The sequence below is a fragment of the Trichosurus vulpecula genome, chromosome 4, assembly GCF_011100635.1.
Source record: "Trichosurus vulpecula isolate mTriVul1 chromosome 4, mTriVul1.pri, whole genome shotgun sequence".
Taxonomy (NCBI): domain Eukaryota; kingdom Metazoa; phylum Chordata; class Mammalia; order Diprotodontia; family Phalangeridae; genus Trichosurus; species Trichosurus vulpecula.
The window spans coordinates 167034041-167058254 of NC_050576.1; the positions used below are offsets into that span (position 1 = coordinate 167034041).

The 24214-nt window shown below is 36.2% G+C and overlaps 1 protein-coding gene across 1 annotated transcript in view; it reads left to right on the top strand.

Annotated features, from left to right (window-relative positions):
* PPM1D (protein phosphatase, Mg2+/Mn2+ dependent 1D) overlaps positions 1-15361 on the top strand; it is a 41476-nt gene extending 26115 nt beyond the window's left edge. The window contains exons 4-6 of the mRNA XM_036757218.1: positions 3329-3519; positions 8142-8384; positions 13946-15361. Coding sequence (XP_036613113.1) covers positions 3329-3519; positions 8142-8384; positions 13946-14509 — 998 coding nt within the window. The 3' untranslated portion in view covers positions 14510-15361. The remainder of the gene's footprint in view (positions 1-3328; positions 3520-8141; positions 8385-13945) is intronic.
* Positions 15362-24214: the final 8853 nt, after the last annotated feature.

The window sequence follows — 24214 nt, forward strand, 5'->3', positions numbered from 1 at the left end:
CAGCTTTCTTTTAGCACTTAGTTCTCCAGATCTGGTCATATCAGTATCATGTCAGCCTTTGAGGGTCTTCTCCTCCCCCTCTTCTGTCTCTTTTTCTCCCTTCTCCCTCTATCTCCCCTCTCCATTCTCTCTCCTGGGTCATACTCCCTTAATATCATGTCTTTTTTTTTTTATTTTTCCCCAGAACAGAACCTACCACAAACTAAAGCAAGGTCCTCAAGTGTAGCCCTTTGACTGAATCCTAACTTTGGACCTAGAGGGCCACATGTGGCCTCAAGGCTGCAGGTTCCTCACCCCTGGTTTAAAGCATGCAGGTGCTTAGCCAGTGTTTGAAGTGAGCAGCAGCAGTAGCTTAAAATTCATACGGAAAATAAGTTGTGTGGTATTAAGTTCTTAGTTTTTTTATTAAAGGTAAAAAATATTATCCTGTATTCAAGGATGTGTACCAAACCTGAACCTAAATGTAATTTGACAGTTCTTGTTTCCTTAGACCTTGAGTTTAGACTTGTGGGTCACAATTCTTCCATAAATTAAATTCTTACTGGGTGTGGCAGTGTTGAATCCAATTAATAGTCAAAATGTGGTTTTTGCAGGTTTTTTAGCATCAATTATATATTCTGTAATTGCTTTCTTAACATTTATCTTAACTACATTCCATGCTCATTTGATCTTGACATCAGTCATGATCTTTGTTGTGCTGGTATAAAAGGGGGAAATGCAATTATGTAAGCAAGCTTGGGTTATAATTAGCATTTAGCGGCAGCTTGTGTTCTTTTCTGTTGGGAAGGTGAATTGGCTCTCTGGCTAATAAGGCTGGCTCCGCAGTGGGTTTTACTGCAGGGCAGGAGGGTAATTTATTTGAAGTATTCTTTGGGCTCTAAGCACATTTTAATTGGTCAGTATCACTTATGGGAGTTAATGGAGAAGTTCAAACTCAGGAAGGGGAAGAGACAAAGTTTTTATTATTTAGCAAAAGGTCAGAACTATTGAAAGAAAAAACTACTCATACTTATTGAAACCTCATGTCTAGAAACCACTTATTTTAAAGTTCATTTTGGTCTTTTGATTCCCAAAGCATTGCTGAACAAAAGAAGTAGAAATTAACTTTGTTTTTCTTTCTTTGGGCCTAAAAGAGTATTTTTATCTTGTAATACGTGGTCTTACATTTCAGAGAATAGCATAATGATTCTTGTTTTCCTCGTCACTGTAATTTTCAGACTTGATAATAGCTGACTTAAAGTGTTTTAAGGTTTTATGAAGTGCTTAATAAACGTTTTTCCAATTTGACACTCAGCAACTGTATGAAATACCTGTCACTGTTGTGGCACTGAGGCTCAGAGAAATTATGGTCATACAGCTAGTGGGGGGGGGCGCGATTTGACTCCCTTCTACATCATTCTAAGATTCTAAACCTGAAGGCTGCGTTGTTCAAATTTTGGATGGTCCCATGAAACTGGAAAGACTTTGATCACAGGTCCTGGGTCAGACTGTATACATATCTTTTTTTTGAGAACTAACCTTTGCTAAATTTGGAGAGATCGGTTACTAGGTTAGTAGCCTTGTGCTGAATTTTAGGGGAAAGGCAACTAGGAATGGCCCATTTATTCAGACATAATTCTGATCAGACTTGATGAGGAGAGTATATATACTGACAGACTCATGGATTCTTAAAATACATCTAAGAGTTGTTTTGATTTGCATTTCTCTAATCAGCAGCGATCCAGAGCATTTTTCCATATGCCTGTAGATAGCTTTAATTTCTTCCTCTGAAAACTGCCTGTTCATATCCTTTGACCATTTCTCAATTGGGGAATGGCTTGTATTCCTATATATTTGGCTTAGCTCCAAAATACATGGAGTCTCAAAAGTCTTCGTGTTTAAAAAAATTTTGAAACTGTACTAAGACTTTTGGGACACTTTGTATAGAGATATCATCAAAGAAATGTCTCTAAATTCTTTTGTTACCCAGAAAAATAAAATTTGTCTAGATCTTGAGACTTAAACTCAATTTAAGTGGGTAAGTGCTTTCCTTACTTGGCTTTGGATATGGATCCTTATGGTAGATTTGCTTTTCTCTTTGCAGTTTTTAGATTATTCTACTTGACAAGAGAAATTGGAAAGAAAGTAGAGATTAGTTTGGCTTTCATTTTTTTGGAGGCTGTTAACGTTACACCATCTTCCTCTAAGTACCCAGCTGTTTTTTGTCCTTGGGTGAAGCAAGGCCCTTTTGTTGGCTTTGGTAATTTTCATAAGCTTCAGCTTATTCTTAGGCTTAGACTTAAAGAATCATGCTGTTGTTTTCCTGGTTTAATGTCCCTCCCTTTTTGTAGTATGCTTCTTTTTGAAGTCTTAATTTCAGCATTAAACTCTTAGTTTTATCACACTGATTTAGGTATTTTCCTCTTTTTTTCTGAAATAGGATTATTCATATCTTGTATAGACAGATATATTGTGTAGCCAGTAGATGAGGTATTTAGGGTCTCCCATGCCTTTAGAGCTACATTTCCCCTTAAAGTCTTTGGAATGCAAAATTATTTCTTTCCTCTGAACTTTTTGAAATCTACTTTCCTAAAATCCATGACACATGCATGTCCAGAATTCTCTTCCTTTGCTATTGTAAACTCCAAGATATCACTCTCTCTTAAACTTTTTGTCACTTTCACGTCACTAACCATTCTTTATTGTTCCTCAGAAGTCTAGAGTAGCATTGCTTCCTTTTGGTATATGAAGTGAAATTGTCAGGCAGGATGGGAATTATAAATTGATTTGCTTTTAAAATATGGAATAAATCTGTATCCAAATAATTGCAGTCTGTGCCCCCTGTCCACTCCCATTTCCCTCCCATCACTACCATATCTTGTTTCTGTGCTAGTTTTGTGGTCTGTATTAGGGAAGCTATTAACAATGTTTTCCTTCTGTAATTTGCTCTTTCACATTCATCACTTTTGTTTTTCTTTTCACCTATGTGAAGCATCCTTCTTTACTTAGGTTTGTAGATTTTTATAGTGGTAAGTACAGAACCATTTCCCTCTCTATTTCTCTTAGGTTTTTTTTGAATAAGAGATCCTTCTGTTGCAATATTCTAGTAATTAGTTTTATTCTCATCAGTTCTCAGTGATACTAACAAAAGCATATTCTTAATCTTGTATTGAAAATTTAAAGGTAACTTTGCTTAGTTCTTTGTGCCATGCTATCTTGATCATAAAATTTTGTTTCTTATATACTACTTTGCTTGCAGTTGAGAATTATTAATTGCTTTAGCATTAGAAGTTACCAATGAAAATGACCACCTTCTATAACAATACTTCTTTGTTTTCCTCTCAACCAGGTGACTTGTGGAGTTATGATTTTTACACTGGAGAATTTGTGGTGTCCCCAGAACCAGACACAAGTGTACATACTCTTGATCCCCGGAAACACAAGTATATAATCTTGGGCAGTGATGGACTATGGAACATGATCCCTCCTCAAGATGCCATCGCAATGTGTCAGGACCAGGAAGAGAAAAAGTACTTGATGGTGAGGAGAGAGACTTCGATAATTTGATGTTGCTGTCCTCATTTTAGTCTTTAACACTTTTGTCAGAGGCCTTGCATAGAAATTAACTATGCCTTCTAATTTAGATTGTGCAATAGCAATCCATACAGAGAGATTCCACATGTATTAAGTCTTTATAATGTCCATTGACAGAACCCATTATATAAAAAACAGATATTCCCACCCAAATTCACCCATCTTCCAGACTTACTTTTTCTCTCTCCCAGGTTTGTAACTTTAGCATAATCTTCATCCCTTATCTCCTCCTCATCCTGCATGCTATCTCCCCCTCATCTTGCATGCTCCTTCAGTTGCCAAATCTTGCCTTTTTTTTTTTTAAACTTCAAAGCATCTCATGTCCAACTCTCTTTCTTTGTTTATTCAGCTTCTGCCTGAGTTCCGGGATTTAACACGTAACTCTTAGATTTTTTCAGTAGCTTACTAATAGCTATTCCTGTCTCAAGTCTCTCCCCTATCCAGTCCATCCTATGCAGGTCTGACCATGTCAAAGCAAAACAAAAACTAATTTATCTTTTTTTAAAGCCATTCCCAACTTGTTCCCAACCTGTTTTTCCAGCCTCATTTGGCATTATACAATCCCTTCTTGTTTAGCACAGGTGCTGGCACATAGTAGGCACTTAATAAGTGCTTTTTCCCTCTCTCTTTCCCACCTCACACTTTGTGATCCAGCAAAAGTAGCTCTGTTCTTTACACACATTACTCCTCCCATTTGTATGTCTTTTTATTGGCCATTCCTCTTACTTGGAATGTTCTCTTTCCTTACCTCTGCCTCATGGAGTCCCTCTGCTCCTTCAAGAAGTTTAAGTACTACCTTCTATATGAAACTTTTCTTGATCCCCACAACTGCTAGTACTCCCCAAATTATGTTAGTAGTATGTTTCCCTTATTAACATGTAAGTTCTTTGAGGGCAGGGGTTGTTTTATTTTTTGTATTTGTATCTTCCTCATCTGGCGTACTGCCTGGCACACAGTAGGTGCTTAATAGGTGTGGATTTGTAAGGGAGATTGGTCTGTGTGAAATACTGACTTTGGAGAATAGCTAGTATTTCAGATTGGCTGGAATACTGAGTCAGAAGGGGAAGTAATGAGATAAGACTTTTAGTGCCAGAAATTGGAGGGCCTTGAATTCCATACTGAAGAATTTACATGTTTCCCCAAATCATTGGAGGCTGTTGAGCATAGGGATAACAGTGAGAAGTGTGCCCCGGAACTTATGTGAAGGGCAAATTGAAGACAGGGAGGGAAAAGAAGCAAGGAGACTCTGGAAGGAGGTGATTGAAGTAGGCTGGGGGTAAGGTCCTAAAAGATTAGTGGCCATTTTGGTGGAGGCGGGGTGCATGGGAGAGAGTGTGGCTCTAGAACTGACTTTGATATATAGAGTGAAACATTCCCCGCCCCGCCCCCCCCCCCCTTGCGTTTTAAGAGCCACCATGATTTTTGGAGGTAACTTAAAAACCAAAGTCCTAGGGTTCTTTAGGGTAGGAATTGTATGTTTTTTAGGAGGGAGCTTTTATGATTAAGTGCATTCTTAGTAAAAGTCTCTTTAAAAAAATAATAAAAGATTGTCAAATCATTCAATCTTTCCGAATCTCAATTCTTTCACCTTTAAAGTACGGATAATAATATCCCAGGTCTTACAAAACTCAAAGGTATTTTATATAAAGTGCTTTGCAAACTTTTAAAGCTCTGAATAAATTCTGGTTATCTGTTTTGGTGTATTTTTTTATGGTACTCAGTCATTTTAATTAAAACAGCAGTTAATTGGAATTCTGGATAAATGAGGTATTCTGACTAATTTTAATTGGTTAGCTAGAGTTTAAAAACTTAAAAATATTCTTAAAACTCTTTTTCATGTCTTGGTAAATATTTAGAATATAAACTGATATCTAGTATCTATCCATATTCTACTTATTTTATGTTACCTAATTAACACTGATACTTCTGTTTTTACTCTCTCTCTGTTCATTCAGAGGTTTATCTGAAAGCATAAACATATGTGAGCTATAGGAATGTATTATTGCTGTCTTAGAATTCTGTGAAATTTGTTGATGCTAATGAGTTAGTTCTTGTTTCAATGCCTTTCTATTTTCAGTATTAGAAGTATCAAATAGGAGGGCTTGCCAATTAGTCTTGTGGTGGCTTTTATTTGGTCTGATACTGAGGAACTTCAAATAAATTGAGGAAGCAGAAGTAACTAAGTGAAAGTAAAAAGTATTGGGCCAATCCTTTTAATTTAGACAAATATTTTTATGGAAGTAATACTTATAATTGTCACTTTAGCATATTGTGTACCCACTATAGTAATGGAATGTTGAATACTTTTGTCATAGGGTAATTAGGAGAAAAATAAAGGCAACTCACTATTCTGTGTTTCTCATAACAATAGGAATTATTACAGGATATTGAATAGGATCTTGAAGACAGCAGTACATAGAATAAAACTTGGATTAATGAGAATCCATCTAATTGACTTTAGTTGCCTGGGATTTTCTTCTTGTGAACTAAATTTTTTGACAAAAGTGAATGATAAGAAATAGATTACAGATTTGCCATTCAGACTTTATTCTAAAACAGACCCTAGGCTGGTCAGTAAAAGCTATCAACAGCTTAACAGCTTTTTACAGAGATCTTTTCTCGTAGTCTCTTAAAAAAAAGAGGATTGTGCTTTTAAAAAAAGCCACTAAAAGGTTGTATTCCATGTTCTAAGAAGGTAATATAATTGTTACTAAGTATTTGGTATGGCAGATTAGCTTGTTGTTAAACTTAGGATAAAGTCCTTCTGTGTTGTATGTCCACATCATGCATGGTAGATTGTTCCTCCTCAGAATAATCACTGTGTAGCATGCGTTATATCTGATTTTTATGACCTGGAGAATAACTTTACTCTTTTTTTATGATCTGTAGGTTTTCTTTTATGATAGTTGATCATGACTTAGAACTGATTTGATTTCGTATTCTTTTTAGAGAACAGAGAAACTCCCCTTTCCAAGTTACAGCATCATTCTTATAGAACAATATAGGCATATTAGTGTAGTTTTAAGGCATGTATTGTGGTGAGAAATGGGGACTGTGCTTGAGTTTGAGATAATAAAAATTTAAGGATTATTGGGATGAATATTTACTCAGTTCATGCTTGTTTTCTTGTCATTTGAATCATTGCTATATATTTGAATCAGTATAGTCATATTACAAGGGATTGATTTGGGATGAGCAGTGTACTCGGTTTATATTTATTTTTGTCTCATTTGACTCTGCTATATATGTTCTAATCACAGTAAAAAAATTCTAGGTAATTAAGTGGCCCTGGTAAATAAAGATTTATTGTACAGCACACAGAAGGATAAAATTTCAAGAGTTGGAAGATAATTCTGAATTAATTTAGTCCCAATCTGTAATTGATAATTCAAATTGAATCTTTTTCATGAAGGAGAAGAAAAGGAAGATTACTTAAAGGATAGTTGAGATCTGAAAATTAATGTTACACCTTCATATCATCCCCAGTCTCTGTACTTCTGTATTGAAAAATATGTCTTCCCTGAAGAGAATTGTGTTGTCAATTATTGGCACAGCATCTCCCAATTCCTAGAGGAACCATTAGTGAATGTATTAAGATACAATATTTTGAATTGCTTCCATGGAGCTTTTAGGTTTGAAGATTAATCAAATGTACTTGTGTAATACCTTGCCAGCCACTTTTGAAGTTCATTATATTATGAAAACCTGTCTGAAATAGGTCCTCATCATTTGAGGTAATCTGAGAATTTTAAAAAAATCTGGGTATTTCACTCATGTATAATGTTCATTCATACTACAAAATCTAATTCTCCAAACCTGCTCCTTTTAGAATATGCTTTTCTTAATTTGTAATTTGACTCTCCCTAATTAAAACAGTGAAGTAGAGGTAAAATTTCTTGCAAATCAAATAGATAAAAATAGATGAAAAATAATTATGATGTGACCTTGTTTTCTAAAGAAGAGTAAGCTAAAACAGATTTTTAAAAATTTTGGTGTATATGGGTAATTTTTATTTCTGGCATTATGAACACTGAATTCTAAGTTGTAAACAGGCAAAATAGTGACTAAATCTAAACTTTTTTTTAAAACAATAATTAGGTGAAGTATTTTCTTGCTTACGTTAGCAAATATGATCATTGAGATTTATAAAGCAGATAATTTTGGGAAAGGATTTCCTAAAAGATTATTTGAAGTATGTTTGTATGCTCCCACTGTACATTTAGAGAGTGATTGTTTTTTGAAATACAGTTTATATTTTTTTCAGGAACACATTTATTGCATTTCATAGAATTTATCTTCTGTGATTCTTTTTGAAACTATTATGTTGTAATTTATAGAACTTTTTGTGAGGACTTGATTTTTTCTGCTAAATTCCTCTCAGAAGCAAATTTTGGGAGCAAATAGGTGGCACAGTGGAGTACTGGCCCTGATGTCAGGAGGACCTGAGGTCAAATCTGGCATCAGATACTTACTAGCTGTGTGACCCTGGGCAAGTCGCTTTAACCCTCCCCCCCACCAAAAGCAAAAATCTTGGCTTTTAACATTAATATATATATTTTTTAATACAGGGGGAACATGGACAATCTTGTGCCAAAATGCTTGTTAATAGAGCACTAGGTCGCTGGCGACAGCGCATGCTCCGTGCAGATAACACTAGTGCCATAGTCATCTGCATCTCACCCGGAGTGGACAATCAAGGCAACTTCACACGTGAAGATGAACTTTATTTAAATCTGGCAGACAGTCCCTCATACAATAGTCAGGAAGCTTATACGATGTCTCCTTCTACCTGTTCCACACCACCAGTCAAGGTAAAATTTTTCTATTTTCTGTTTTTATTGTTATAACTCAATATTATATTAAGTTCCAATTCCAACAGAATTTCTGTAACTTGGAATTTTTTCCATTGTTTGTAGTTTTTAGGAAATTAAAGATTTTGGTGGATATTTTGATGGTCTGAGAAACTGCATGACATGGTGGCTGGTGAGCTAGCCTTGAAGTCAGGAAGACCCAGGTTTAAATTCCACCTCTTTACACATACTGACTCTGCCCCTGGGCAAGTCACTTAATCTCCCAGTGCTTAATGCCAGAGGTGTCAAACAGGAGGCCCTCTGATGATCTAGATTAAAATGTAATTGAGAAATATCTAGCCAAATAAATGAAAATGTTGTACAAGCTAGACAATGTTAATCTGTGGTTTTCTAAGTCAGTACATGGCCTTCAGGGATTGGTTTCTTTTTGAGTTTGACAACACCGCTTTAGACAGGTCTCTGAGACTATTATTTGCAGAGAAGGTGCTGACCTGCATTGAGAAACAAAGTGTCCTCACCTGAGAGTTCCCTTTAACCACTGACATCTTAAGTCCAGTATCCAGCCTATCTCTTTGGTGGTTTATCAACCTCCTGTTAAGTTTAATTCACTACCTTTAAATATTTGAGCGCCATGTGTGTACTGGGCATTTAGTTTAATACTGGGCACAAGTTTAGCTTTGTAATCTTGTTAATGCCCTCTTATAAGTTATTATATGATTGCTCCCTTCAGCAAAAGACATTATAGGATCATTCTTTCCCAACTATATAGCCTGCCAAAGTAATTAAAGCAACTGAAAGTCACATCACTAAAATATGACTTATGAAAGAGCCCTCATGAAAGAGTCAGAAAACTAGGGTTTATAATGATATTTAATATAGATATGGGATATAGCACAGTATTTGTCAGTGTCAAATTGTGGACAATTCTTGGGACTTGATTAATACTACTATATCCTGCTTCTTCACATGCTCAGTAATTTCATCTTCCATTTAATAGGTATTTTTTTATTTTCAGATATAATTTGTAAGCTTCTTATCACTGTTCACATTTTTTAAGGGCCTTTGTTGTCAAAGTTTTCTGAAACTTTGTCAAACCCTTTTTGAGGGTTCTTTATCTGATCCACTTATTAATACATGATTGTTTTCAGTAATTTCCAGTTTTAGGGTATTCGGATGCATCTAGAGCTTTACTACTTATTTTTTTAATACAAAGTGAATTCAGGAGGTATGGTAGGAAAGCTGTAGTGACAAGAATATTTAATTTTAATACAGATTGCAAATGTATCCCATTGTCTGTATTCTAATGCAGTGTAAGAAAATGATGAAATAGGCCATCTGAAAGTATTTTCCCTAAAAGCTAATTTGAGATGCAGCAGAACTTTAGATAGTTTTTGATCCCTGGCTTATAAATATCACAACCCATATACAGGTGTGCAAAAAGATCAATTGGCCCTGCCAACAAATAAAAATACAAAGAAGTAATCAGAACAATGCCAACGACTAATTTCTGATAAGCATATAAAGGACAAAATTTTGCTCCCGTGAAAAATTTGTTTTCTTTTCTTTTTCTTGTCTATGAAACTTGAAGTCAAGTTTTCTAAGCCTGATTCTCAAAAATGCTTCTTGTTGTTTCGTGTTTATGACAAGCTTCAATAATTCTTCATTTGTTTGGCTAACAGCCCCCATTAAAAGTATTATTTTAGTTTATTATGAATAACTCTTGAGACTTAAAATATTTGGACAGGACATGTGACCTTAAAGCGTTATATAACACTTCAACATCATGAAGTAGGCTTTACTGACAATATCTCATCAGATTATAACCATTCAAATTTAAGACTTGTCTGTATTATAGCTTAATAAATAGAAATATTGGATGTCAGTAAAGCCTAATTTGTGATGTTAAAGTGTTACATAAATGTAAGTTGCTATGAAAGCTGGGGAACTTTCCTTTCCCTCTCTCCCCTTTCTATCTTAGTTGGTTCCTTTTGTTCAGGCAAAAATTTAGTAATTATGATCTAGGAATGAGGGGAATTTATTGTGTGACATGGTTTACAGGGGCAGGATAGGGACAAAAAGATATGTCTTGATTCCTACAATATTGGGACCTTTTGAAAATTGATAATATTGCTACCATAGAACCCTTCTCTGTAACAAAAGTTAATCCTCCCTTGTAATGAAGGAAGACTGTAACCTTTCTTTGTAACAGAGGAAAACAGCTGAGCCAAACCTACTGACATGGCAACCTCATTTGACAGTACATACAGCGTTCTGTACCCATTGTTCCCAAACACTCTGCACAGTTTCGTTATTTGTCCTGTGGGACAGATATTGGTCATTCAAGCATGACTTTTTGGTGAAGCTGTTTTAGTCCAAATAGTTTATAGAGTATTCAGTTCACACTCAAATTACAAAATACTTCTTCTATTGATAGGATGTTACTTAAATTTTTTTTGAAGTTTAAAAATGTGCAACTTAGGCACCTTATGTTTTATGTGTTTTATGAATCTAGAAAAAGGGGGTAAGGTAATTCAAATAACATAATGTGGAGTGGATCTATAAAAGCAGTTGACTGTGCTAACAGTTGCAATGTATTCCCACAGAACGCCAATAAAAAGAAAAGGAAAAGGAAAAATGCAAGGAGGAAATGGGGGAAGAGAAGCCTTCGCACCCGTAGTATCAGAATAATAGTCTGTGAATTTACAAAGAAATGGCACAACAGAAATTATAATAAATTGTGTTAACTCTGAACTTGTCCCATTGTCTCTCTCTTTTGTAAAGGATTCCATCAATTTTTATCCATACTAGTTTAGGTATTGTTCCTTTGAGGCTTATTGTCCCTATTCTTGGATTTCATCATGGGTATCCATGAGTAGTGTGTGTAGCTGCTGCATTTAGTTGGCTAGTTATCTTGTTGTAGCAGATGTTATTCTCACTATTCCCACAAAATCTTGTTGTTTTTTTTTTTAATTAAGTTGCTCTGCTAAATCCTTTAAAAATTGAATGAAAATTTACCTGAGCTATCCCAGTTAGAATTTACTTTTACAGGGTAAATGTGAGCTTAGAGTACCCAATTCAGTATAGGAAAAAGGACATACTCCATATATAGTTCCTGTTATTGTAAAGGAAAGCAGGTCTTCATTGCCCTGTCATCCTTATCTAAAACATAGCTATAGCTACCTTGAGGTGTGAGAAGTATTCATAATCATCTGCTCATTATCACAAACAAATTAAAGATATTATGCTTTTGAAATGAGGCATTTGGGTGTAAAATAAGTGAACCAGTGACCCAGAGAGGAAAGTTATTATGTTAAAGCTGTATTTTCTGGATAGAACACCAAAATTAGGACTGTGTACTTTCGTGCTCAGTCCTTTTACTTGACTACATAGAATCCTGAGCCAGTGGCTTTATTTTCTAAAGCACTTTGATGTCTATAATGTGAAACTGAATTTATTTTAGAAACAAAATTTTCTACTGTTAAGTTTTCTAGCCTTTTCCCTCTAGCCTCAAAAAAGACCTGCTCTGATTTAGGCTAGGAGAGAGGGAGTATAGTTATTTCTAGGTTAGGTTCTGTTGAGTCCACTTTGCTGTAGACCTGTATCACAGATTAGAAATGATCATGGGTAGAACTGACTCTTCAAATCTACTCTTCACTTTCAGAGGTGTTTAACTTGCTTTTTTTTGGATATTTCTCATGACACATTAGATTAAATATAAGAGACTTGACTATTTTCCTTCCTGCTAAGTTTCCAGAAATTTGTTGAGTTCATCTAAGTTTTCTAATACATGCCCAGAGTCTAACTTTCTGATACCCCATCATTTCTATACCTTCTTTGTATAATTTAGAGGGTAAAAGGTAGATAGTTACAGGAACTTATTTAGTGAACTTCAGTTGCTTAAAGTTCACTAAATATTCAAAAGCCAAAAAAAAAACCAAAAAATCAACTCCCCCCCAATCACTTAACCATAATTTTTTTTCCTTAAAGTAGATCTTACCAGATCTTTTAAGTTCTCTTCAATTCTAAAATCTTCCTTCTCTTCTTCTAAATAGTAACTTAAAATTGCCAACCTTCTTGAATGCTAATCTTTTGCTGTAACAGAGAATTTGATACCTATAATATTGGCAAGCAAATCTATTTTGACTATCAGAAAATTATTCAGTTGTTGACTTTAACCTCCCCTAAGACTTTTCATGATCCCTAGTAAGGGTCTTTTGAAGATACTTTAAAAAATAGGTTTTTATTGCTTTTTGTTTCTTACATCATCTTATGTACCCCAAGTATCCCTTCCCTTCTCCCTCCCAGAGAGCCAGCCCATATGACAAATATTATTTTTTAGAGAGGGAAAAAAAATCAGCCGAGCTAATTGGTACATTGAAAAAGTCCAAAAATGTACAATGCATAATACCTGTGTAGCTTCCCCCTGCAAGAAGGAGGGATCTGGGTTGTGAGTATTTTCTCATTTTCTCTCTTTGAGTCCCGATTGTTCTTCATAATTTTGTTACATTTACTTTTGATTTTTTGGCATGTAGTTCTTTCCTTTTGCATTGTTGTAGCTATTTTGTGTATGTTAGTTTTTTTTAGCTTTGCTTTACTTCACTATGCATCATTTCATAAAGATCATTTCCATGATCTTCTGTATTCATTACACACATAATTTCTTACCACACATTAGTATTCCATTACATTCATGTACCATAATTTGTTTAGCCAATCCCCAACTGAAAAACATCTTTGTTTCCAATTTTTTGCTATCTCAAAAAGTGCCACTATAAATATTTTGATGTATATGGGGATATTCTTATTGATGGTTTCCTTGGGGTCCGGTAATGGAGTCTCTGATTCAAAGGATGTGGACATTTTAGTCACTTTATTTACATAATTCCAAACTGATTTCCAACGTGGTTTACCATTTCACTGCTTCACCAACAATGTGTCAGTGTGCGTATCTTGAGATTTTAAAATTAGAATGGATTCATTGTGGAAGCTTATCAGCCTCTGTTTTTGGCATGAATAAGAGTAAAAAGTTAAGCAATTTAATGCTCTTTATTTTCTTGATTTTTCAGAAACAGTGACTGAGACTCAGGTTAACAGAATAGTTTGCTTGCATGTAGGATTTCTATTTAGTCTGTTTGAAGTCTTGTTCTTTAAAAGTCTTTACTTCATTTTTATAGGATAACAGAAAATAGCTGTGACCATCTGACATGTGCTTTAGATAGATTGTTAATTGTGCTTTCCCTTCCAAGAAATATTATTAGACTATCTTCATCAGTGAAACTGTATAAACTCCCAGAGTTGGAGGACAACTATACTACAATAAGACTATCTTAAACTTGTCTGAAGAAATGTGTACCTTCAGGATCTCCAAAGAGAGTCTAGGAGGACTTAAATCACCAGCCATAGCATCTGTTTGACAAGTTAAACTTGGTTTGTTGTGAAAGTGTTTTAAATAGTTTTGTGTATCCTTATTTTCCTTATTGTAATAGATACAGGACTTTCACAAACCAGGAATTCATTAAACTGCAGCATGAATAATTTCTGATATGGTTCTTCTTTTTCAGTTTTTGGAAGAGGATGCATGGCCACGACTGAGCTCTAAGGACCATATCCCTGCCCTTGTCCGCAGCAATGCCTTCTCTGAGAAATATTTAGAGTTGCCAACTGAGAGAGCTCGGGGTAGTGTCCAGTCTGTAGCAGTATCTTCAAAGGACCCAGAGGCATTAGAGGAAAACTACTCAAAAGGCCTGACTTTGAGGATACATGACTCTTTGAACAACAGCAACAGCCTGACAATTGGCCTTTCCTCTTCTAATTCAGCAAACCCCAGCATGGACCAAAAAAACTTAAAGAAATCAACTCCTGGACAACTGAAAGCCCAAGAAGTTGAGAGGACCCCTCCAGCTAACTTTAAAAGGACATTGGAAGAATCTAACTCTGGACCGGCTATGAAAAAGCCCAGACGAAGTGGCCTAAACCGGAACAGTGGTTCTTCATCAGAGGGTCTATCCTCAACGCCTCAACGTAAAAACTCAGTGAAGCTTGCTATGCGCCGCAGTCTTAGGGGCCAGAAGAAACTTGGAAATCCTTTGTTACACCAGCACCGGAAAACTGTTTGTGTTTGTTGAAGGGTTTGCTGCCCATCTTAAAATCAGAGAAAGATTTTTTTTTTACATTGGTACAGAAGTCAAACATTCAAAAAAAAAAAAAGTAGAAAGCCTTTTGTTTCTTGGTATTCAAACAGCTTTATATCTCAGCCTTGTACTCACTTGTATTATAATTGTGAATTTTGTAGATGTTAGGGTATAAGTTGCTGTAAAATGTGTGTAAATTTGTATCCTTCATACAAACTTAGTCCTTGAATAAAGTAATTGTGACAACAGGGCTAAATGTCTTTAAAAAATGAAAATAAAAATAATTAGATTTTAGAAATCTGTTTAATCTTTTTAAAAAGCTTATTAATGAACTGAATTTGTATAAATTACTTGTGATGAGTTTCACGGCTTTTTAACTAAATTATTCAGCAGACTGGAAAAGTGATGTATTTTCATAGTGACTTAAGTTCTACTCAATCAATCTCTTAGAGAATTCCTCTTTAAAATTTATTTTTTGATTTTAGATTTCATAAGTGAAAACTGAAACTTAGTGGAAGCAGTTGAGCCATGCAATAGCTTGATGTTAGGTTGTTCATCCTAATTAAAATACTATGCAGTATCTCTTCTCATTGTTTAATTTTTCTGACACGAGTTATCAAATCATCAAAAGGTCTGTGTGTGGGGATGAAATTACCTTCTCCATTACCCCAAATTTTCAATGCCATGATTATCAGGTCTGAAATAGTTATTCTTATTTCCTTATACCTTAAAAAGGATATGACATTTTTAAGTCTTTTTCCAAATAAATGATGCTGCTGCTAACTTTCAAGATATTCATTGGCTATATGGACACTGAATGTTCATCTAATAAACCAGTGTACTGTTTCTGGTGCTGTTGTTAATTTTCTTTTAAAAGAATATATTATTTTTGTACTATTGATTATAACTTGGGACACTAATTCAGAATGCACATATCTTAAATCCATCTCATCCCCAAAATACTAATAAAGATAATTTATGAGTTTTTAATATTCCTTAATTCCAAAAAAGTTACTTAAGATATAACTTCTCTTTGATTAATTTTTAAATTATGCTTCATTAATTTATTTTTGAAGTAGCATTTGTTACTTAGGACCTATTTTCCACTTATAGGCTTGGTAGAACATCTTTTCATTGCAGGGAGAAAAATAAAGACTACCATCCCCTAAATGCAATGTTATAAGGTCTCCCATCTGTCCATCTTTGATACCTATATTTCTCTACAGGGAGTAGATTTTGATACAGTTGTTGAGTCATTTTGTGTCCTACACTTCATGATCCCTCTTGAGGTTTGGTTGGCAAAGATACTAAAGTGGTCTGCCATTTCCTTCTCCAGCTCGTTTTTATAGATGAGGAAAATGAGGCTAAGGGACTTGACAAGGGTCACACCGCTAGTAAGAGGCCGAGGCTGGATTTGAACTCAGGAAGAGTATTCCTGTCTTCAGGCCCAAGACTCTATCCACTGCTACACCCTTTTAATATATTAGATCTTTTAATATCTTTCGAATCTGTTTTAGTAGGATCATATTTATTCTCAGGTTCACAAAACTGGAAGAGGGACTTAGAAGTTGAGCCTGACTTTCTCATGTTTAGGGATAAGGAAATAGGCTTTGAGAGGTAGGAGTAATAAATGTACCTTTCTCAAGAAGCTCTGGTAGTGTTTAGCCATGATCTATTGCTTTAAAAGGTAGCTGGATGCAATTTCATACAATTTGAACCAGAGCCATCTTATTTTTGGAGCTGCTTTTTCAGTCAAAGAACAATAAAGTGCTAAAATTAGATCTCGCTATGTGTTACCATGGCTACAGTCACACCCAGCCTCTTAAGGGAGAAGGATTTATGCAATAGCAGCCAATTCTTCCTCTGAAAGATAACTAAGGTAATTAGTATGTCTTGCAGAATACAGAATGTATTGATTATGTGTGGGTTACCATATTAAAGTTACGGCAACAAGAAACAGTTAAGGCGTTAGCTTGTATAATTTTTATCATCTTAGTAAGATTCATGTCCATAGTGATCACTTAATTTTTTTTTTCTATTAGACGTTCTAAGCTAATCAAAGTTAATAGTTTGGAGCCTCTGACAGAATGGTTTAGCTCCCTCTTAGAATCTGAGCAACTCTCAAGATCCTTTATAAAATTAAGTTGTTCACGTGCTTTAGTTTGGCATTCATTTTCTACTATCTTAAATAGAACTTTATTTTTTGGAGGTAGCGAAGCTTTAGAACAAATTTTTTTTTCATTAATAACTGAACCAGACCAATAATAGCCTTGCTGGAAAATGTAATAGCATTAACTTGAATAATGATCAACTTAGTCTTTAATTTTTTTGGGGGGGGGAGGAAAGTGGGGGCATATAAACATAAATTTATACCCTCACTACCAGTTTCACCAGGTGGCACAATGGATAGAATGGTGTTAGGAGGACTCCTTGAGTTCAAATCTGGCCTCAGACACTTATTACCTATGTGACCCTGGGCAAGTCACTCAACCCTGTTTGCCTCAGTTTCCTCATCTGTAAAGTGAACTGCAGAAGAAAATGGCAAAGTACTCTTATCATCTTTGCAAGAAAACCCCAAAAGGGCTCATAAAGAGTTGGACAAGACTGGCAACTGGCAACAACAACAAATCAGTTTCTCAGGATAACTTGTTTTTACAATTGTCAAAAGAAAAAAAATGTTGATACCAATACTGTACTCCATGTTTAGGCACCAATCTGCCAGAAACAGTTTAATTTATCCAAGTACAAGCTATTTCTAGCTTGCAAAGAATTGTCCAAATTAGCCCCAAGATGGTTTCAGGTAATATTTATGGGAATCTTGAACAAGGAAAAGACAACCTTAAAATATGGTCTGCATTAATATTCCTACTTGGACCACTCCCCACACTCTTTGGACTTAAATGTGGGGACACCTCCTTCCTGTTGACTTTAGCCTTTTTACCGGGAGACTGTCCTTAGATAAGTTAATGACCAAATTGCTTCTGGGGTGGAGATCAATATGACGTAAGCAAGCCAAGATTTGATTTTTAGTTAAAAGATTTGGCACCTTAATCCATTTTCCTAAAAACCTTTTTGCCCAAGACATCACCCACCTTGGGGGTTTTTCCAAAGATTTTTTGAAAAGGATAATGTTTTTAATAGTTTTACTAAAAGTGCCTGTTTTCACGGAGGCACATGTATTGGTGATTTCTATAGTTTGTCAAGTTTGTCTAAGATCTAGTTATGTTTATTTGGCAGAAGTAAAAAAAAATGGTGTCAAACTAATACTCAACAGTTGCTAAAAAGCTTCATTATTCTTTTTATTCAAAAAAATTTTTGGAGTCTACAAAATGTAGGTAGATTGCATTATCTCCAGTTTATATATTAAGTTTTGACAGATGGCCCAAGGTCCCACGAATAAGCATCAGAGGAGCCAAAATTTGAATCCAAGTCTTCTCAAGTCTAGTGCTAGTTAGACTATACCACTTGGGTCCAGATAGGATGATTTTCTAAGCAGGAAACATTGTCACCAATACATCAATTAATATTTATGAAGCACTTACCTACTGCTTATGCCAGGCACTGAGCTAAGTAATGTATTTAGTTATGCTTAATTTTATCTTACCTTGGGATTGCTAAATCTGTTGGGTGTGGGGGAGGTGGAAGGAGTGGGAATGGGAGGGGTGGGTGTTTCCTAACTGGAAAGTGGATCAATGTATGTTTTAGGAACATATATAGCTGTTCATAGCTGGAACTTTAAAATACTTCTGAATAGTCCTGGTGGAAAGAAGATAAATTAGAAAAAGAAATTCAAAGGTGTGTTTTTTTTTTCCCTTGGGATTTTACAGTATCCTATCAGGATTTGATTGTGCCTAACAATTGTTCTTGCTCAGTTAAACAAAATTTAAATAAGGCATTGTACTGGAGGCTGTGGATATAAACGTGAAGGAAGAGTACTTACTCTCTAGGAGTTCACATTCTACTGGAATGTACTTTCAGTTGAGTTGAATTTTTACTTGTGGATGGTTCCATATTCAGTTCTAGAGCATAGATAGGATTTTGTAGGCTTTTTTTGTGTGTCACGGACCCCTTAGACAATCTAGTAAGGAACATATTTAAATATATAAAATGAAATACACAATTACAAAGGAAACCAATTATATTGAAATAACAGTACTAAAATGTTAACAAAAAAATTCAAGGATACTTGTGGCTGAGTGGCCTTTTTAAAAGTTATGAAAGAGGAGGTAACTCATCTACAGCATTTGATCTCATATCTTAAACTAAACATGTCCCAAACTGAATCTTCCCTGCCCTCCCCCGTCAAACTCTTCTCCCTAACTCTCCTATAGCTGTTGAAGGTACTGCTATCCTCCCAGTCACCCAGGCTTGAAACCTAGGTATGATTTTCAACTCCTTCCTTGAATTCTGACTATTCTACCTTTGTTAGCATCTCTGGAATATGCCCCCTTCTCTCTGGCACTGCCACCACTCAGGTGCAGACCTGTATCAGCTCAGGACTAGACTACTGCACGAGTGACTACTCATTAGTTTCCCTGACACTAATCCACTACTTTCTCCAAAGAATTAAAATTAAATATCCAGAGATAGGTGATTGAAAGACAAATGGAGGGGTGAGCAAGCAGGTTGCAACATTTAACAAAGAACTCTCCTTTTTTGGGTATCTCCAATTTATCCTGCCTACAGCTTGTTTATACAGTTATTTGCAAGTTGTCTCCTCTAATCTATGAGTTACTTTTCAAAAAGGGTCTGTCTTTAGTCTTTCTTTATATGTCCAGCACTTAGCATAGTGTCTGGCACACAATAGCTGCTTGATAAATGCTAGTGACTAAGGTAGATTAACAAATTAAAAGCTGTGCTTTTAAGTTTGGGGATAATTATTCACATTATGACTGATCATCATCTTTGTTAATATTACCATGACTTCCCAAATCCTTAGTACCCTAATTAGAATAGGAATTTCCTACTCATTGGTCTCCTGGGATGAACTATATGAGCAGTAGTCAAATCTCAAATCAGCTCTGGACATATGGTCACATGACTCTGGGAAGTTATACAATCTTTATATGCCCCTATTTTCTCATTTTTAAAATGAGTATAATACTTGCCTTATTTACCACCCCTATCCCCCACCCCTCACTGTTGAGGAATGTAGTACTTGGTCAACAAAGTAATCTTTAACTTTCTCTTATGCTATGCTGGTTTTAAGGAGTTCCTTAAACTTTTGAAATTGCATGTAATCCATTCCACTGACATGAATTCAAGTTTGGCTTCCAAGGCCCATTATTTTCCCTTTTTATCCTCAGATTTTATTACCAACCAGATTGATTTAGTTTCAGCAAACACCTCTTGTGTGAAAGGTCCCTTCAAAAGCCAAAAAAGATAGCTTTTCTCTTTCTAAACAAAGTTTTTTCATTCCTCTTAATTTGGTGGATTCATCAAGGGTACTGTTTTGGCTGGAGAGAGAATAGCTGAGAAGGCAATGAGATTGGGGACACTGGGTAGTTACTTAACTTCTCCAGGCCTCCTTTTATTTTTATATGACATTGACGGGTTGGACTTGACCTCCAAGATCCTTTCTAGCTCTAAATGTATGAGCTGAAGAATAATTTCTACCTATCCTAAAAATTCACCAGTGCTGAATGAGGGTAAGGAAATGTTTACTTCACTATGAGGGTAAGACTTCATGGACAGGTAGGATTAGGTAGGGTTTGGAGAAGAAAAGGAGGGAAACAATAGAAACATAGAGTTGGTTAGTTTAGGAGACTGGCCTTATAGGAGATAAGGGTGTTGGAGAAAATATTAAGAGGCTAGGGACCTTGTGAATAGGCAGAATGGTATAATGAAAAAGGTTGCTGAATTTGGAGTGAGAGGATCTAGGTTCAAATCCTGGCTCTACTATTTACTATCTGTGTTACTCCGGGTAAGTCACTTCTTTTGACTCAACATGATATCTGGCATATACTAGGTGCTTAATGTTTATTGAATGACTGCTCTAGGTCTCAAATTCCTTAGAATTTTAGAAAGTTCCTTAGAAAGGCGGACTAGATGATTTCTAAGTTTTCTTCCAGTTTGAAATATGTGATCCTATGAATAACTAGATGTTCATTAATAGGATGCAAATGATCTTGTAGAAAGATTCATACGATCATGCAGAAGGAATGAGCAGGGAAGAGGCACCCTCCCCTTTAGCTACGACTCTCTAGTTATATGGGGTGAGGCATCAGGACTCTTGACATCTGGATACTGCTACCACCCTGGTGCTGGCCCTCATTACCTTAGTCTGGAGTACTGCAATAGCCTTTTGCTATTGATGCTTATATCAATTGAGAGTTCATGAAGCAGAAGTCTAGAGCTAGAGGGACAGGGACGTTTCAGACCCTAGTCCAGGAGGGTTTAATGTAAAGTCTGTTAACTTGTTTTAAAACAAAATTTGATGACTACTTCAATATAATTGGTTTCCTTTGCAATTCTACATATTATAATTTTATGCCTTTAAAAACTTTGTGACTCAGGGTCCAAAGTCTTCACCAGACTGCCAAAACAATCTATGACACAAAAAAGGTTAAGAATCCTTAATCTTGCCCCCACCCCCATTCCCATGTTGTAGAAGAGGAACAGCAGTTCTTTTCTGTGATGACACATGGTATTTCATAAGAGCTGTAATCACCTGATGTCGTGATTGTCTAGTGCTTTTAGAGCCAGGGGTAAGTGATGAAATAACCAGTCCAAACCCACCAAAACAAAAACAAAAACACACAGCCAAGAACTGACTGGCCTTGAAATTTACGGGACATAAAGAATTGCCTGAATGTATCTTCAAGGATTCCCAAAAGAGTTTTTATCTGTTACTTCTCTAGGTTTGTTTCTGTTCCCACAGGAAAAGCAATCTGAGTCACTATTAAACATAATGATGGGGTGTGGGGGTAACTGCAAGAACAAAGAACTATGGCCATGAAATCACATGTTCCACTGAAAATGAATTTCCCAGCTGGAAGAGCTCATATGCTAGAACTAATTCCTTTTTTGAACCAGCATCTCAAAACTGGGCTGGGACACTGCAAAGACTTGTAAACTGATGATATTTACTGAGCACCCAGGGTCTCAAAAGACAGAAAACATGTCCCATGAGTAGTTTCCATTGTAAGATGTAGACAACAATTTTTCTTTTATGGGCTGCCAGGAGTTTTGGTGGGTTGGGTTGCTTTTAATTTCAGGATTCGTGAAGCAACCAGAAAAAAGATATTTTAGAACTTCTAGCCTCTACAAACATTGATGATCTACATCTTTCCCATACCCTAGGACACAAAGAATGCCTGAAAGGGGTTAATAACTAAGTGGATGGGAGGAGAGATAACTATACCCCTCCTCTTAAAAAGCTAATCTACAATTCCCAGTGTTAGTTAATAGGATCTGAGATTAAGAGCTGGAAGGGACCTTATCCCTCTCCCCTTAGAGGCAATTGTAGACCTCCTCTTCTTTTCACTCAAATTTCCCACACCGGTGTTATACAGAAAACTGAAGTCTTCATCTGAAAACCCCTGGTTATCTTCCCCCAACTGCTACCTCCTTTATTTCAGTGTCTGATGGGGTCCTTTTTTGTCACCCACACCAACATGCCTTCATCTCATTTCCTCCTATTCTTTCCAGCCAATTGTCACCTTGGAACATCCCAGTGTCTCTCAAAACTTTAGTTTCACCCTATCTATTGTACTCTAAGCTTGGAATACAGGCCCTCTTTAACCTTCTCTCCTTAGACTCCCTATCTTTCTTCTCCTAAAGCTCTACCTCCCATATACAGCTTGAGTGGTTAGTAACCTCCCCACCTATTATCTTATATTTACTTTGTCTTTATGGGGCACCTAGGTGTTGCAGTGGATAGAGTGACCCATCTGAAGTCATCTTGTTGTTCAGTCCTGTCTGACCCTGTGACCCCGTCTGGGGTTTTGTTGGCAAAGATACTGGAGTGCTATGCCATTTCCTTCTCCAGCTCCTTTTACAGATGAAGAAACTGAGGCAAACAGGGTTTAGTGACTTGTCAAGGATCACAAAGCTAAAAAGTGTCTGAGGCCAGATTTGAACTCAGGAAGATAAGTCTTGACTCCACTGTGCCACCTACCTGCCCTGAAGTTGGAGAAGGAATGGCAAACCACTCCAGTATCTTTGCCAACAAAACCCCAAATGGGGACATGACTGAACAACAGCAACAACAACAAAGTAATGACTCATCTGAGTACATGTTGTCTCTCCCTCTGCCCAAACAGACTGCGAGCTCTTTTAAGGGCAAGGGACTGGCCCATCTTTGGCTTGGTACCCCTCCTCCCTCTCTCCCCCTCAGAACACACTGGCACAGAGTAAGTGCTTCCTAAATGTTGACTTGATTCATCTAATGCCTTCAAGTATGCCCAAGTCTTCTTTATCTTTAAAAAATCTTCCCTAGATCCCAACAAACCCTGAAGTATTCTTTCCTAGCTCTTTCTCAAAAAAAAAAATCTGACTATACTTAGTATTCACTTGCTTTCCTCTGGATCAGTCTCAACTCATGGCAATCTGGCTCCAGACTTCATCATTCAACTGAAACTCTGTGATTTTGAATGAACTCTTAATTGTCAAATTTAATGACTCTGTTCAGTCCTTATCCTTCTCGATCCATTTGAAGCATTTGACTATTTGCAGTCCCTTCCTTCTGGATACTCCCTCTTTGGGTTCTTGCTATCTAAGTTCTTCTCAATCTGCAAATCATCTTAACAGGTCCTCTAATTACGAAAATTATCTGTATCATGACCTCTCAGTAAGAGTCTGGCCTGGGCCCTCCTCTTTCTTTACATCCTCTCATTGACGACTTCATCAATTTCCATCTCTCCACAGATGACTCCCAGATTTATACAGTGTCCCAAAGTCTTAGGGCAGTGGTAGGTTATTAAAGGTTAACAACTTTAAAACTTTGATGGTTTAGCTTCACTAGGATTCTTGGGGATACCCTGTATATTTTTTCCACAGTTCCAGTCCTCCATCACTAACTGCCTATCATTTCACACTGGATGTCCCTTAGACATTTCAAAATCAACATGTCCAAAATAGAACTAATTATCTCCCCCCTAAAACTTTATTCATTTTTTACACTCCCTTTTTCTGTCTAGGGATCATCATCCTTTCAGTCTGGAAGGTTAGTAAGTTCTACTTCTTAACTCTCCCTAAACTCTTATATCTAGTTAGTTTCCAAATCTTGTCATTTCTACCCCTATTACATCCCACGCATATGAATGCTCATTAGTCATTCAGCTTACTTTAGGCCCTCTTCACCTCTTCTCCCTGTTTTAATCCATATTCAATGTTACTAAAGTGATTTCCTTATGTGCAGGTCTGCCCCTGTCACTCCTCTACTTATACTCCAGTGGCTTCTATTCTTATGACAATAAACTATATTCTGTTTGGCTTTTAAAACCCTTCATAACTTGGATCCTGCCTACATTTCTAGCCTCATTATATGCTACTTCTCTTTCCTTACTCTATGGTCTAATCAAACTAACCTTCGGTCATTAGACAAAGGTAAACAAGCCTGTGAAACAAAGATGTAAATCTATTAAGTTGTGAGGTTAAAGTCAGGAACCTCTTGTTTTTGTTTAAAGAAAACAGAATTTCAGTGTAGTCAGTTATCTTAGTGAGTAGGAACTTATGAGCTATCTTGTGTCACCTTAA